The sequence below is a fragment of the Peromyscus maniculatus genome, chromosome 21 (assembly GCF_049852395.1).
Source record: "Peromyscus maniculatus bairdii isolate BWxNUB_F1_BW_parent chromosome 21, HU_Pman_BW_mat_3.1, whole genome shotgun sequence".
Classification (NCBI taxonomy): domain Eukaryota; kingdom Metazoa; phylum Chordata; class Mammalia; order Rodentia; family Cricetidae; genus Peromyscus; species Peromyscus maniculatus.
In genome coordinates this window covers 11,791,740-11,806,032 of record NC_134872.1, presented here as the reverse complement: position 1 = coordinate 11,806,032, position 14,293 = coordinate 11,791,740, and the positions used below count along the sequence as shown (strand labels likewise).

The 14,293-nt window shown below is 55.4% G+C and overlaps 1 protein-coding gene across 6 annotated transcripts in view; it reads right to left on the bottom strand.

Annotated features, from left to right (window-relative positions):
* Window positions 1-14,293, bottom strand: part of Col18a1 (collagen type XVIII alpha 1 chain) — a 114,601-nt gene that overhangs the window by 4,371 nt on the left and 95,937 nt on the right. For 3 of the 6 annotated variants that reach the window (XM_015989522.3, XM_015989521.3, XM_015989518.3), the window contains 20 exons: window positions 13,379-13,414; window positions 12,807-12,878; window positions 12,516-12,551; window positions 12,165-12,254; window positions 11,070-11,099; window positions 10,941-10,967; window positions 10,536-10,598; window positions 10,173-10,247; window positions 9,266-9,292; window positions 9,008-9,061; window positions 8,583-8,657; window positions 7,208-7,276; window positions 6,733-6,775; window positions 6,133-6,195; window positions 3,137-3,180; window positions 2,651-2,779; window positions 2,048-2,192; window positions 1,887-1,960; window positions 1,466-1,597; window positions 326-358 (listed from right to left, as the gene is read on the bottom strand). In XM_015989522.3, the coding sequence (XP_015845008.3) occupies window positions 326-358; window positions 1,466-1,597; window positions 1,887-1,960; window positions 2,048-2,192; window positions 2,651-2,779; window positions 3,137-3,180; window positions 6,133-6,195; window positions 6,733-6,775; window positions 7,208-7,276; window positions 8,583-8,657; window positions 9,008-9,061; window positions 9,266-9,292; window positions 10,173-10,247; window positions 10,536-10,598; window positions 10,941-10,967; window positions 11,070-11,099; window positions 12,165-12,254; window positions 12,516-12,551; window positions 12,807-12,878; window positions 13,379-13,414 (1,317 nt within the window). The remainder of the gene's footprint in view (window positions 1-325; window positions 359-1,465; window positions 1,598-1,886; window positions 1,961-2,047; window positions 2,193-2,650; window positions 2,780-3,136; window positions 3,181-6,132; window positions 6,196-6,732; window positions 6,776-7,207; window positions 7,277-8,582; window positions 8,658-9,007; window positions 9,062-9,265; window positions 9,293-10,172; window positions 10,248-10,535; window positions 10,599-10,940; window positions 10,968-11,069; window positions 11,100-12,164; window positions 12,255-12,515; window positions 12,552-12,806; window positions 12,879-13,378; window positions 13,415-14,293) is intronic. The other 3 variants (XM_076558562.1, XM_015989520.3, XM_015989523.3) reach the window with 1 other exon arrangement.

Here is a 14,293-nt window from a genome sequence, read left to right as displayed (position 1 = left end):
TCCTGGGAACGCCAGCTGGCTGCCTTAAAGCACTCCCTCCCACTCCAGTCACCAATTTCTGCTAAACGTCTTGATTTGATAATGCTTTATTTATCTGTCCTCTGTTAATTATCCTTTAACTTCAGTGTGCTGTATACGCAATACATCCACTCAGTCCGAACTGGGAATAAAGCTATTGTAGATCATTCTCTGCACTGTACAGAACCGTCATCAACCTCCAGTCACCAACACTTGGTTCCTGGACTTCAAGGAACAGTGTGGCCTTCCTGAGCTCTTTTACCCATGCTAACTTCCCACAGCTGTACAGAGGCAAAATGTTCCTTACCGTCCCATGTGGGTGTATTGTCCGGGCCTCCAGCTGAAAGGTAACAGTGGGAGGTTACTCCAGCAGGCCTCAGGCCCAGAGCCTGTCATTGGCCACCCTCTTCCCACAGCCCCTCCCTCTGGAAGAGGCCTGTAGAAAGAGGGATGTGACTACACCCCCACTCTTTGGTGCTAAGTGAACAGTGGGCACTGGTTAAACCTACTGCAGACACCAGAGACTCTCCCAGGCCAGACAGAAGGGCTGGTAGTCGGGAAGGCACTGTAGGACAGGCCTGCCAGGCCCACAGACCCAGAACCCAAAAGCTGGTACCCAGCAGCCATCCTGCATCTTGAGGCATCCTACCAATACTAAGGATGTTCATCACAGTGGTATTTATTATTGTACATGTGTATGCATATTATCTATGTGCGCATGCCATGGCGTGCATGTGGAGGTCGGAGGACAACCTTGCAGAGTTGGTTCTCTCCTTCCTTCCACCTTTTGGGGGTTCTGAAATCAAGCTCAGGTTGACAGGGTTGTGTGGCACGTGTCTGTGCCCACTGAGCCATCCAGCCAGCCCCACAGTGGTGTTCATACAGTGCTGGGATCCCAAGCATATGTAGCTTCCATGCATCTTGAGGCCACCATGCCAAGATGAGCCCTGATGCTCGATCCCATTACATCACCTTGACAAGAACCTCAGCCATGAGCCGCCTGGGGTGTAGTGTCAGGACCCTACCTCATGTTGCACTGCTGTGGGTGGGATGTGAACTCACGCCCCCACCCCACCCCTGGGCTTCTGTTGAACATTTGGTCCCCAGCTGGCAGTGCTGTTTGCAAAGTGGAGACTCGCGGGAGGAAGTAGGTCACAGCCCCACTTCCTGGCTGCTTGCGGCTTCCTGACTACAGAAGCAATGTGACCAGTTGCCTGACATCCCTGCCACTGTGTCTTTGTCAACTGTGATGGACCGGAAGTAACCTGGCCTCCCCTGAGTTACTTCTTGTTGGGTATTTGGTCTCAGCCACAATCAAAGTAACTAATAAACACTCGTTTACTGCTAACCCTCAAAGTGCAGAGGAACCCTCTTACTATTCTTTAAAGTTCAGAAATCCGTCCACCCTTGTGGATGGGTATTGGAGGGAGAGACCCCGAGAACTCACCAGCACCTTCCGGAAGCCATTTCTAACACGCACGTAGAGTTCTTCCCTCTCGGCCACAAAGATAAGCCAGCCTTCGGGTACCTCCCGTACCTTGTCCAGCATGGTCTGGTATGTGGCCCAGATCCTCACCTGCTGGAATCCCAACCCAAGCCCAGTGTGGGACCTACTGCCCAGAGCACCCAGAGCTCCCAGGATTTGGGAGGCCAGAGGGTGACCCTGGGTAGGCACCCCTCTTTGTCAGGCTGTCCCCAAAAAGGAGGAGTGGAGGATGTAGAAGTGAGTGCCTTGGGGATCCCATGGTCTCACAGACAATGGTCTCTGCACCCAGTGAACTAATGGTGAGGACTTCCTGAAATACCACCTGCCTCCCTAGCCCTCAGACCTTGGTCCCTCCTCAGACCTTGGCCAACTGGACACTTACCCCAGCAGAGGCACCCATGGCTCCTGGGGGACCTGGAGGGCCAGGGGGGCCCGGAGGACCAGGAACACTGACAGCTATTAAGAAAGATCAAGCTAGGAACCCCTGGCCACATGGGTAGCCCTCAGGGACCCAGGCCCACTCCCCATTCTCCACATACGTACTCTGCCTATGAGGGCCAGGGAACGATGGAGGTCCTGGAGGCCCTGGAGGTCCTGGGGGGCCCTGACGCCCCTCATAGCCAATGCCAGGAGGTCCCTGAGGGCCAGGAGGACCAGGTGGGCCCCGGATACTCTCTCCCTTTGGACCCTAGGAATAACAAGGAAATCTTCCATTGTACCCTGCACACCCTAGGCTGGGACTGTACCTGCTCAGAGCCCCAGGGGTGGAAGTAGCCTTTGAGACGGGTACAGCCCTGCCTACCACAGGGCCCCTTTTGCTGAAGATGCGGTCCCAGGACAAAGCACCAGCCCCAAGGCCACCCAGGACTCCTGTTCCCTTGAGTCTGCTCAGGGCTGCTTGAAGCCAGGGACAGTGGCAGATGGGTAACAGCAGGGGAGTGGCCACAAGGCACAAATGAGGCCACCCTGGTTCCTGTACCCACCTGGTTCATGCCCACAGAGGAACCAATAAATGGAGGGTCTTAGGCAGCTGAGCTTGCAGGGTTTGGTCTGAGTCTTTTCAGAGTACACAACCAGGCATAATGTGCCCCTTGACTTTGCCCACCGTGTGTGGACACCTGCAGGAGGCCTGGGGCTCAGGCTTACCGGAATCCCAGGGTAGCCAGGGGGGCCGGGTGGTCCAGGGACACCTGAGCTGAAGAATCCACCACCAGCCGCCCCAGGTTCTCCCCTCTCTCCTTTCTGTCCAGCGTCCCCTCGGTCCCCTTTGTCACCCTGCAGGTGAAAACGGTCATGTGAGCCAGGTGGGGGTGACAGGCTGGCACTGACCCCGCGACTCATGGGCACCTCCTTGGTCCCTAGCGCCTGCCCCTCCCAGATCCAGCTGGGATCGCACCTCCTGTTGTATCAGCATCAGCCCCACCCCCACCGGCCTGGGACAAATGAGTGTCTGGAGGGAAGGACACTACCCACTACCACAAGGCCAGTGTTCCTCATGGAGCCAGAAGAAAGTGGCTTGGCTGAATGTCAGTGGACTCTTGTCACCAGGGACAAAGACGCCTGCCCGGACACCAGCCACTCACTCCATCAGGACATCCACTTCCCTTCAACTTGACCAACAATCTCACCCACCTTCATTTCAGCTCCCAGATTGAAGAAGTCGATGGGGAACTGCCCTGCAGGGTAGGAAGGCGGGTTGGAAGCCTACTAAGATGACAGTATTGACTATAGGGTTTGTGCTTCCCCTCCCCCACCCCACCCGCCTCCATTGATTTGTGTGAGGACCACACATATTCTTACATTTACTCCTGGTGGATGGATTGCATTTGTCAATGTTTACCCTGTCTATCCAGTGGCCTGCAGAGACGCACTCACTCACTCTGACAGTCACCCTACAGATCCTCAGGGCCGGTGTGTGCTTGGGATCTGTGTAATCTGGCTGCTTCTTGCTCTAGGCTCCTTGCTTCAAGCTGCCTGGTCCTGTTCCCTCAGGCATAGAGTCAGCGAGGCCCAGGGCCCCTGTTGTCTCTGTCAGTTCACAGAGGTGGGGAGATGTTTTGGCATCTTCAAAGAATTAACTTGATCTTTGGAATTTTGTTTTGATCTTTGTTATTTCATATATAAATAAAACATAACTTCATTTATTTCTGTCTCTAAAACGTCTTCCTGTTTCCATCAAGTGTGATGTTTGCTTTCTAGTACCTTGGGCTGGAGGCACAGGAACATTCCATTTAAGGCTTTAATTTTGTGAACAAAGGGCTTAACCCATTTTTCCAGGGATAGCAACCTTGGGTTAGTTTTTCCTGTTTCTGTCTTCCCGGAAGTCCCGGCCTTGTGGAATCACTCTGTCTTGGAGGCCTGTCGATGTTCCATGAGATGGTGGAGAGCAGCCATGCCAACCCTCAGCCCAGCCACCTTTCAGGTCTGTCACCTGGGATTGGAGGTGACAGTGGCCACTAGCAGGACCCAAGTTCCAGCCCCTGTCCAAGGACCTGTAGAACCGGGCCATGGTCTGTGGGTCCCACTGACTCGGCCCAGTGGGGACTTAGAGGACCCGGCTATTCAGGCTTCAGAGATGCTTTGGCAGCATCACCATCCCAGGCTGCCTCAGGGCCTTTGGCTTCTCCTTTGACATGCAAACTGCCTGGACCAGTGCCCTGCTGGGGCAGTCCTCCAATGCAGGTGCTCACTCACCACGGACTTCTGCTACATTCACAAGGCTCCACCCCCTAAACCTGCAGAACACGCTTCGGCCTGCAGGCACTATAGTGTCCCTGTGGCTGGCATGTGGCCAGAGGTGATGCAGACAAGCATCGGTGGCTGCTGAGCCCTTCCGTCTCCAGGCTACATTTTTCTGATGACGGCACATTTTTCTTGCTTTCTGTCGGCCGTCTTCTATATCCTGAGGTTCTGTTATTATAGGCACATGAGTCCGGTTGCTGGATTGTCCTGGCAGATCGATTTTGATCAAGATGAGTGCTTTTTAAATTCCAGTCATGTTTCCTAAGATCCACTTGGTCACACACACACACACACACACACACACACACACACACACACACACACACACACACACACACACTTTGCTGGCCATCGCTAGCTCCCTTCTCCTGGGACAGTTCCCTCCATCTTGATCTTCTAGCTTGCCCTCATCCTAAGGGTCCTCTGTGTCTCTCTGGGCAGCCAGTCCACTCCCATCCCAACTTCCGACAGAAGCACGCACGTTCAACTGCTGAAAATCTGGGTTCAAATCTATTTTGTCCATTATTTCCCACGTGTCCCTGCTCCTTCTCCATCTCCATTTGCATCCAGCTCTGCTCTGTGCTTCTGTGTCATTTATCTGTGCATCAGGCATCCAGCAGCACATTCTTCTGCTTTTGGCTTTCTTTCAAGGTCAGCTGCACCCTTGACCTCAGCCGAACATCAGAGAGAGACTGCGCTCCAGGGAGTCCGGGCCGGTGGCTACACAGCCTGGACTCTCCCCTGCTGTGCCGGTCAGCTGTTGCCGACCTCCCCCACCCTTCCTGGGCACCGCTTCAGTCTCTCCCAGGAGGCTCGCACTGCACATCCGGCTGCTCGCTGCTTTGTGCGGAGTCATACTCCCGGCTGTGGAATTCTGTAGCACGAGCCTCCCTCTGAGGCTCTGAAACACGCAGGGCCTTCTGGCCTCGCTCACTTCTGCCAGGCTCCTTGGGCATCTTTGGACTTATGGGACGCACTGCAAATGTATTTTTTTTTTCAGCTTCGGAAACTCAGGGAACTTTGTTTCTCTTTGGTTCTCAGTGGCAAGCATGCTAAACCATGGCTGTGACCTCCCTCTGTGGACCTTCCGCTCCTTCCTGTGCTTTTCCACTGGCTGGGTGCTGAGATGGCCTCCCCCGGCTTACCCTTGCTGTCCTGGGGTGGGGTGGGGGTCGTATCCCCTAGTACTCTGAACTCTTGTGTCCCAGGATTTACCCAGACAGCCTTCTGCTCTCTGAGTTGATTCTCTTTCCTTTTAGCTTTGGGGCATGGTACCCTCGAAGTCTTGGTCCCAGCCTGGTAACCACTTCCCAGGAGGCCTGGGTATCTGGTTGGGTCTCTGTTCCAGTGCCTGTGTCTTCCTTACCACGTCGCACACTCTGAGTGCGTGGGCAGAATCTGGGGCTGGACAGTGAGCAGGGAGCCCACTGGCACATGAATGAACGCTAATGCTTTTGTGGTTCAAGGGGAGTGGCCTCAGCTCTCGTCCCCAATGGTCCTCCCCCTCCAGCTCACGGGAGGCTTCTCAACGTTTATCCTGCTTTCCCAGATGGTCTTAACGGAGGTTGGACAGACCAACATGGGCCCTGGCAGGGAACACTCACCGCTCACTGGGAAGAATGGCCCCACTGGTATCCATCAATCAATAAATGGGGCGATGGGGGCATCCCACTGAGCTGCTCTTCCCCGCAGCCCTCCCAGGCTCTGGGCCCCAAGATGATGGCTGATTAGTGTCCCTAGATCCAGGTGCTTTGTCCCTCCAGAGGGTTGGGCAGCCACCATGGTGTAGTGGATGTCCAGCACCCCAAGGCTCTCGTCCCCCCCCCACCCCCCGGGGCTGGCTGTGCCCCATGACCCTCGGCCTGGACCTTGCAGCGCATGCTCACCTGGAGGTCCTGGTGGGCCCACCTCTCCTTTGTCACCCTTTGGTCCTGAAGGCCCCTGCACACCTGGAGGAAGAGACCCCAAGGCTATCAGGGGAAAACGAGGTCAAGGCCCCTCTCACTAGTGTCCCCAGGCATGACCATTGTGTGCACAGGATGGACCTAGACCAGAAAATCTGCAGATGGATGAGGGGCTGGGGGACACAGTCAGCATCAGAGCTCATGAGGTGCAAAGATGGAGGTGTGTGTGTGTGTGTGTGTGTGTGTGTGTGTGTGTGTGTTTGTGTATGTATGTCTGCTCTAAGTATGTCCCCACTGATAGATGGGTGGGGCTGTTCCTGCACCTACTCTGAGAAATCTCGGGTGGACATCCCCAGCACCAGAGCCCCTAGTTGAACTCCCTGGACATCCATGCCAGGTATGTGTGATGTTGGGAGTAGGGTAAGGTTGAGGACACGACTCAGGAACAAGATACCCAGAGTTGGGGAGAGTCAAGTCCCACAATCCATTTCCCTCGTCAGTCTGAGGTTACTATGCCGTTGGCGGCTTCCTGCCAGAGCCCAGACTTCTGCATACACTGCGAGCCCTGGAGCTCTCTCTCACCTTGCTGTCCGGGTAGTCCAGGGCGGCCAGACTCCACAAATGCCTACAAAGAACAAGCGGGGGTGGGGGTGGGCGGGATGCTGAGGGACAATGTTCTAGAAAGCAAGACAACCAGGGTCCCCAAGGCAAGAAATCCCAGGGCCCCTCTCCAGAGCCAAACCAGAATCCTTTTCAAGGTGCTCTGAAGCGGGGCAGGGTCTATATAAGAGTCCTAGTCACAGTGACCTGCCCTCATAGGTCACCTCTTCCCTTTACTATGTCTGGTAAAACTGGGGTACCCCCAGCACCCGGGTCAGGCTCCTGAGTCATTCCAGTTTGATGCTGTCTTCAAGCCGAAGAGTTAACTAACTCACTGCTTATCCACTGCCCCCAGGTGCAGCCTCCCCGACAGACCCATCCCAGAGATACTCAGAGAGGATTCCAAAGCCAGAGATGGGGAGAGAAGCCTCCACAGAATGAGGCTCTGGCCACTTACATTGCTATCATAGATGGGCATCCCAGGAGGACCTGGGGGGCCTGGAGGGCCAGGGGGGCCAGGCATTCCCTGTGGAAGGACAGAAAGCTCTGGTTAGTCAAGGTAACCCCTAAGCCTTGTTCTATAGGCTAGGGCAGCAGACATGGGCTGGAATTCTTCTGAAAAGCAGTCAGATCAGAAAGCTGAATGCATTTGATGACATAAAAAAAAAAATCAAGAATGCTTTGCTGGCTCTGGTCCATGTGACTGCCAACTGGGCCTGCCTGTTTCCAGCCCGGGGGCCTCTCAGGGAAGTGAAGCCACACAGGCTGTGAATAACCTCAGTAGACGTAGTTATGCTTCTCCTGAGATCACTATCTGCAAACTCGGGGGTTAGCTCACTCAAGGAGGCTCTGACTTGAATGAATGAAGTTGCACTTTCATATATTCAAAGAAAGGGACAGCCTGGCCCAAGCTGTCTGATGGTCATACACTGCGCTTCTGTGAAGGACCTCTGTGCAGAGCCCCAAGGACCCAGGAAAGAAATAGGCATGACCAGGCACCTTGCATGGCATGCCTTCCCCAGGACAGCTGGGGGGAGAGGCGGGAGTTGGGATGGGGGCGCTCTGTGAGCAACTATGTACTTGCTGGCACCTCAGATTAAGGTGTATACTCCCTGCGAGGAAAACAGTATTTAACCTGATTTTAAAAATCCAAGAGCCAGTCTTTTCCATCGGGATGGATGGGATTGACCTGTGACCTGTGACCTGTGACCTGTGACTGTGCTGGTCCAGCAGCTCTGAGAACGCTGCCGTTTGCTCTTGATTTTGCATGGTGCTGGAAGCCGTTAGCGCACAGAGGCAGCGGCAGGCAGGCAAGAAGCCAGCAGCAACAGTGAGCGTCAGGAGCGTGAACTCTCAGAAGTACTTATATCTGGATTATATCTGAATTTCCACGCCCATCTCTGCTCTGGGCAAGGCAGGTGGGAGGCAGGAGTCCCGGGCTGGATGCAGTCATCCTGCGGGCAGGCCCTGAGTCTCTGAGTGGCCGCCCCCAGTAGAAATAGGCAAGAGATGCCATGAGACAAAAGCCCTCAAGTCCCTAAGGCAGCAGGTATTTTAAAAGTCACGAAACTGTGTTGGTGGATCCAGAGAAGGTATGCCCTAAGGCCCTGTGGTTCTCTCTCTTGGGTTTAGGAATGTTTGTGTACATGTAGTTGTGAGTACGCCCGTATATACATGTGGGCATTTATGCAAGTGTACCTGTCAGGACCAACCTATCTAGTTACACCATCAGCCATCTGAAAGAGCCTGCTAGATGACCTGAGGGGCCCTGGCCTAGCCATTTTTGTTCCCTGGTGTTCTAAGCCACCCATTCACCATTACAGGACACTCACCCTCATGCCGAACCCAAGGCTGGCATCTCCAGGCTCCCCTTTCTCTCCCTTTAATCCATTTGTTCCAGGACGACCCTGGGCAGAACAGAACAAGCAGGGATTGTTGGGCACTAGACGGCCTGTACATAGCCCCATCTTCCCATGGTCAAGCCTTCACACTCTTGCCCAGAACCTAGGGGAGGAGACTGACTAGAAGGTCCCAGGTCAGAGCCCCTTTTGTACCCAGGGCCTTCTATGGAGTGCCAGATGAGGGGTTACTCTTAGCCCATGTAAGTATTAAGACACTGGCCACATAGATATGATTGCTGTACCCAGGGGAAGGACAGGAGGGGAAAAGCTGTCCATTTTCTCCAAGGCCCAGCCCTCTGTAGGCCCCAGGTGCCCTCCACCCACTATGTCCAACTTGTAGGCCACCAAATCCTCACCGGCCGTCCAGGGAAGCCGATTTCACCCTTGTGCCCGGGTCGCCCATAAGGACCCTACAGAGAGAATGGTTAGTTGAAGGGTGGGTGGGGCCTCCTAGTGAAGAGGGAGGGGCCATCCCAGGGCTGCCATCTTGGAGGAACTAACTGCCTGTTGTCATCTGGAGCCCCCAGCCCCCACCCCACTCCCCCGCTCAATGTTGGCAGTGGATATAAACTCAGGGCCATGAACTCCGTGTAACACAGAAGGGCAATACTCACCGGCGGGCCTCGAAAGCCTTGTTCTCCCTGAACAGAGAATCAGTGGTTATGTCAGGGAGCTACGGCTAACCCCACCCACGGCCTCCTAGAGCCCCTGTACCCATCTGCATGTGCTAGGTCGGCAACCAAGGCCCGGAAAACAGGATGGACACCAGCATTAGGTACCAGGTCCGGTCTGAGACACAGATGGATGCGCCCTGGGTCTGTGAGGGTGGGATCCAACTTACAAGGTGGACAGCTAAGGCCACCCAGGTCTTACTCAGCTGTACAGCCTCTGTGAGCAGAGGGGTTCTCTGGGCCTGGGGAAGCATTAGCTCACTCCCTAACAACACTGTAGGCCAGCGAGAACCCATTCCTCACAGCCACCCAGGCTTTCCAAGGCCCTTCCCCCAGTACCTTCTTGGAAGACCTGCTTGAAAGAAACCCGGAACAGTCCCAGGAGCAAGTCCTGGCCAGCTGAGCACAGGCTTGTGTTCGGGTTCCTGCAGGCTCAGCACCATAGGAAGGAGGAGGTCTAGATACCCCAGTCACACAGGGTAGATGGATACCTGCACATGGGGTGGCCCCAGCAGGCCTTGGGCCCCTTCATCTCCCACAGGCAAAGGCCAGGCACAAGAGTAAGCACCCTGGGCCATGACCTGTATCACTAACCTCCTACAGGTGAGCCCGGCCAACAGAAGCAGGGGGATAATGCAAGCCTTTGGCAAGTTTGGGGGCTATGAGGACTCACCCAGGATGGTTGTAAGAGGCAAAGGAAAGGAACAGACTCGGGATATGGAAGGCGTGGGAACCCCATTCAGGAGAGGTTTGCGTGTGTCATGATCCCGCCTCTCTGTCAGGATGCCCCTCCCCCCCCCCCCCCCCCCCCCCCCGCTGTCTTCACAATGACAGGGAACCCTATTCTCACCTTGGCTCCTTTCTGGGCGTGGCCCAGGGCTCTGCCATCAGGGCCAAAGATACCGCCTGGCTCTCCCTTCTCACCCTGAAATGGCAGGACAGGAAGGGCAGGTCAGAGCTCAGCCGTAAGACCGCAGATACCCCCGGAAACAGAAACGGAGGAAGGGGTCCTGGCCTGCCACGGGGGGGGGGGGGGGGGGGGGGGGTATGACCAGAGCCCTCTGAGTTAGGACAATCGAGACGGCATGTCCCAGTATCCTCAGGGCCCAGTCTGCCTCAAGTGCCATCACCTGGGTTAGGCAGGATAGCACACCTTGGCTGGAGCAGGTCGGTGGTTCCTAAGAAAGGAGCAGATGGTACCCCAGCCCCTTACCTTGGGCCCTGGAGGGCCCTGCTCGCCTTTGGAACCCAGGTCACCCTTCGGCCCGGCAGGTCCCTACAGCAAAGACAAGATAGGAATGAGGGTCCCTGACCCCAGTGTTCCGTAGTCCCCATATTCCCCCATATCCTGTGCCCTGGGGTTGCTTCCTGGTTATGTGCCAGCCCTTCAGGGTCCTGAATAATTACAGATGGCAAGGGCACCATGCTATACCCTCCAGACCCCATTACCTGCCTGATAGCATCATGTCCTCAAGGACAGTGACTGTCCCCACCAAAGCGCACACTACTGTCCTGTGTGTACCAAGAGCAGAGCCCATCTCCCCCCACCACCACCCCCCGCCCCTCCACACCGGGGCATTGCTGGGCAAGCATGCAGCTCTGAAGCAAAGCTACTTACGGGAAAGCCTGCGTACCCTGGCTTGCCCTATGGAAAGAAGAGCACCATGAGAAAGAAGAGCCACAGTGCTCTCGCGGATGTTCTGACCCAGCTCCCCTGGACCCTCTGTGGAAGCAAGATGGCACTTACCTCGGGTCCTGGCGTGCTCACTACTGCTCTCTGTCCCCAGGCCATCGGGAGAGATAAATTAGAGGAAAAGAAAAGAAATTTGCCTTTGAGTTGAAAGCCACTTGGCATCATATTAGCCGCAAGCACACTAAAGCAAGTCCAAAGTGGAATTTAGAAGAAAACTGTGTATTTGGCAGTATGCCCGGGCTCTCTCTGCAAGTGCCCAGGGGACAACGGACCCATTTCTTGGGGAGTCCCCCTTCCCATGAAAGACTCTCCCATCATGGACCGGCCAGGGCTGGCATCACTCTACAGTCCTGTTACACGCCTACCCTGCTGAATATGCTCGGGTTCATCATGGGGAAGCAGCCCCAACCACTGGGGACTTTTCCTATGTCTCATTGTCACACCAATGTCCTCTGAATGAAGATGACCAGCTGTGGCTTTTGGAGCTATCCTGGTCCCGGAGCCCTTGCTCCTGCCCCCCTCCCCGCCCCCGCCCCAGGCCTCACTAAAATGCCACCTTCTTTCATCAGTCCCATGGCGTCTGTCCGGTCCTGGAAGCATGAGGCCTGGGCCAGGCACTCCTGTGACCATTCACAGCCCCGCTCCCGGGACTCTACCGTCCCCATCTCAGAACTGAGGGTCCCAGGACTCCAGAAGGGGAACTAAACCAGCCAGGATCACGGGTGACAACTTCAGCTTAGATTTGAGCCCAGCTGTCACCCCCGCCACATTCCAGCTCTGTCTAGGACAGCCTCTCCCCTGCATTCTCAGCTCCCCTGGGCCCTGCATCTGACACCCGGAGACGTGGGCTTCTTGCTGCAGAGAAGTGAGCGAGGGAAGCAGCTTGGCCCCTGGGTTCTATGGGGCTGGGAGGGACCCATTTACTCCGGGGCTAGGCCGCTTGAGTCTGTTGCTGGAGGCACCATGAAAGGGCAGCGGTGGCCTTTACAACCAAGAAGGCTGAGAAGCTCCGGCAAGGAGAGAGCGTCTCGCCAACACAGCCTTTGCGTGAGAAACCATGGCTCCTCGTGCCATTCTGAGGAGGCGGACCAACTACGGGCAATTCCTAGACCGAGAGATGAGTCCCGCCGCCCTCCACAGTGTACTTACATCCTCATTCGACACATAGACCACAGGCCCTGGAGGTCCTGGGGGGCCAGGGAGGCCTGGTAGCCCCACTCCATCTTTTCCTGGGTCTCCCTGGAAGAGAATGGCAAAGAGGTAAAGATTCTGGTTCCTCTGGCCAGGACCCCAGAGCCTACCCACAGCCCAGGTACTAGGTTTGTGGGCAGTAGCTGAGAACTACTCCTGCTGACCTAAGGGTCTCTGCTCAACTCTCTGAGGTTACATGGGTGGCCAGGTGGTTTGGGCCTGAGGCTGGGGCATGATGGGATTCCTCTTCCTGAGGCCTAGACAGCTCAACTCTGACCACTGGGTACCTATGGCTACAGAGACACTCACCTTTTCTCCCTGGCTCCCTTTCTCTCCTTTCAGCCCCTGCAGAGACAGAGAGAGGGAATGGGTCATTGTAGACAGCACCAGAGTCCCTTCAGGGACCAGCCTACCTGGGCCTGGCTTCCAATGTAGACAGGGATTCTGTGTTTCCTAGAACCTTGGAGAATAGACATAGGCACCCAAAACCCTGACCAGACTTGCATTTGGCTCCACGGGGCACGGGGTAGTCGGGGGGGGGGGGGGACACGACACAGGTGTCCAGGACACCCCAAGGGCCACCTTTCTCCTCTCACTCACCGGGGGCCCAGCTGCACCTTCTCTTCCTGGGAGGCCAGGGATGCCCTGGGCTCCATCTGCTCCGACTTCTCCCTGGGACAGACAAATGGAAGGACCAGAGTCAGCCTGCAGCCAGGCAGGAGAGACTTTGGAGAGGAGGCCACAGCAACCCTGGGCGTGGCCAGAGCCTAGGTTTCTGCGGGCTTGGCTCAGCCTCTGGTGGGCGACATCGCTCTCTCTGTCGGGAAGAGGACAAGAGAGGATGGTGGCAAGGAAGAGGGGTGGGTAGGGGAGGAAGCTCATTTCCCCCAAGTGGCGCAGGTGTACGGGGGTGTGCCCTAAGGCAGAGGCTTGACCTGGGTAGCTCTCTCTGAATCAAGCAGTTCAATTATAAAGAAACAAAAGTATGAAGAACAATGACCGAGGCCAGGACGGCACAGGGGCCTCACTCCATGTCTTCTATTCTCAGGCTGCCTCTGAGATGTGCCTGACACACCCTGTCCACTGAGGCTTGTGGGGCAGGCTTTCTGGTCCCTACAGGGCCCTCTCCATGCCCAGTGGACAATATACCCAGCCCTGGGTGAAGTACTTACCTTGATTCCAGGCGGCCCTGCCACTCCAGGATCACCCTAAGTGGACAAAGTGCTCTGTGAGCTTGGGGTGTCAGCTGGCCCAGCCCCAAACCAAGCTACATGCTCCTCTGTTAATTACCCAGGATGTCCTTCCTGGCCCTCCCAAGGGTCCTAGAACCCTAGATGACAAAGTAGAGGCCCACGCTGGTAAAAGGTACAAAATATATCCTAGCCTCATGGGGGATTGGGCAGTTCTGGATATTGTAGGAGCTGGTAGCAGGTCCCACCATCTCCACTATAAGAAACGAGTTCTCTAAAATGACTTCTTAACATATTAAAAAAAAAAAAAAAAAAAAAAAAAAAAAGTCCACCTTTAATCCCAGCACTCAAGAGGCAGAGACAGGTGGATCTCTGAGTTCAAGGCCAGCCTGGTCTACAGAGTGAGTTGAGCTCCAGGACAGCCAAGACTACACAGAGAAACCCTGTCTTTAAAAAAAGAAAAAAGTCCAACACAGGCCCATCTGAAAATCCAGCCCTTTGAAATGCCCCCCATCGAGTGCTTTGTAAGTCGCAGAAAACATTCTAGGGGGACCAGGGGGACAGCAGAGGCCAGTTAGAAAGTCAGGACGCCCTGGTGGGGATTATTCTGGTGTTCCCCATCCTCACCCCCACCCTGAGGAGCCTGATTCAAGCATGAGGGAAGGTGGGAACTATGCGTCCAAGTCTGTGGGCTGGTGTCCCCAAGGATGACATGGGAAGCTGAGAACAAAACTCTCAGATCCTCCAGGGGACACCAGCCTACTGGACCTGAAGCTGAGACCATAGCGGGTGGTTCTGGGCTCCTTCTCAAAATTTTAGCATGCTTCAGATGTGTGAAGCCAGGAATCTCAATTCCTGGGGCTTTGGAAAGATAGGGCATGACCCCACTAATGCTCA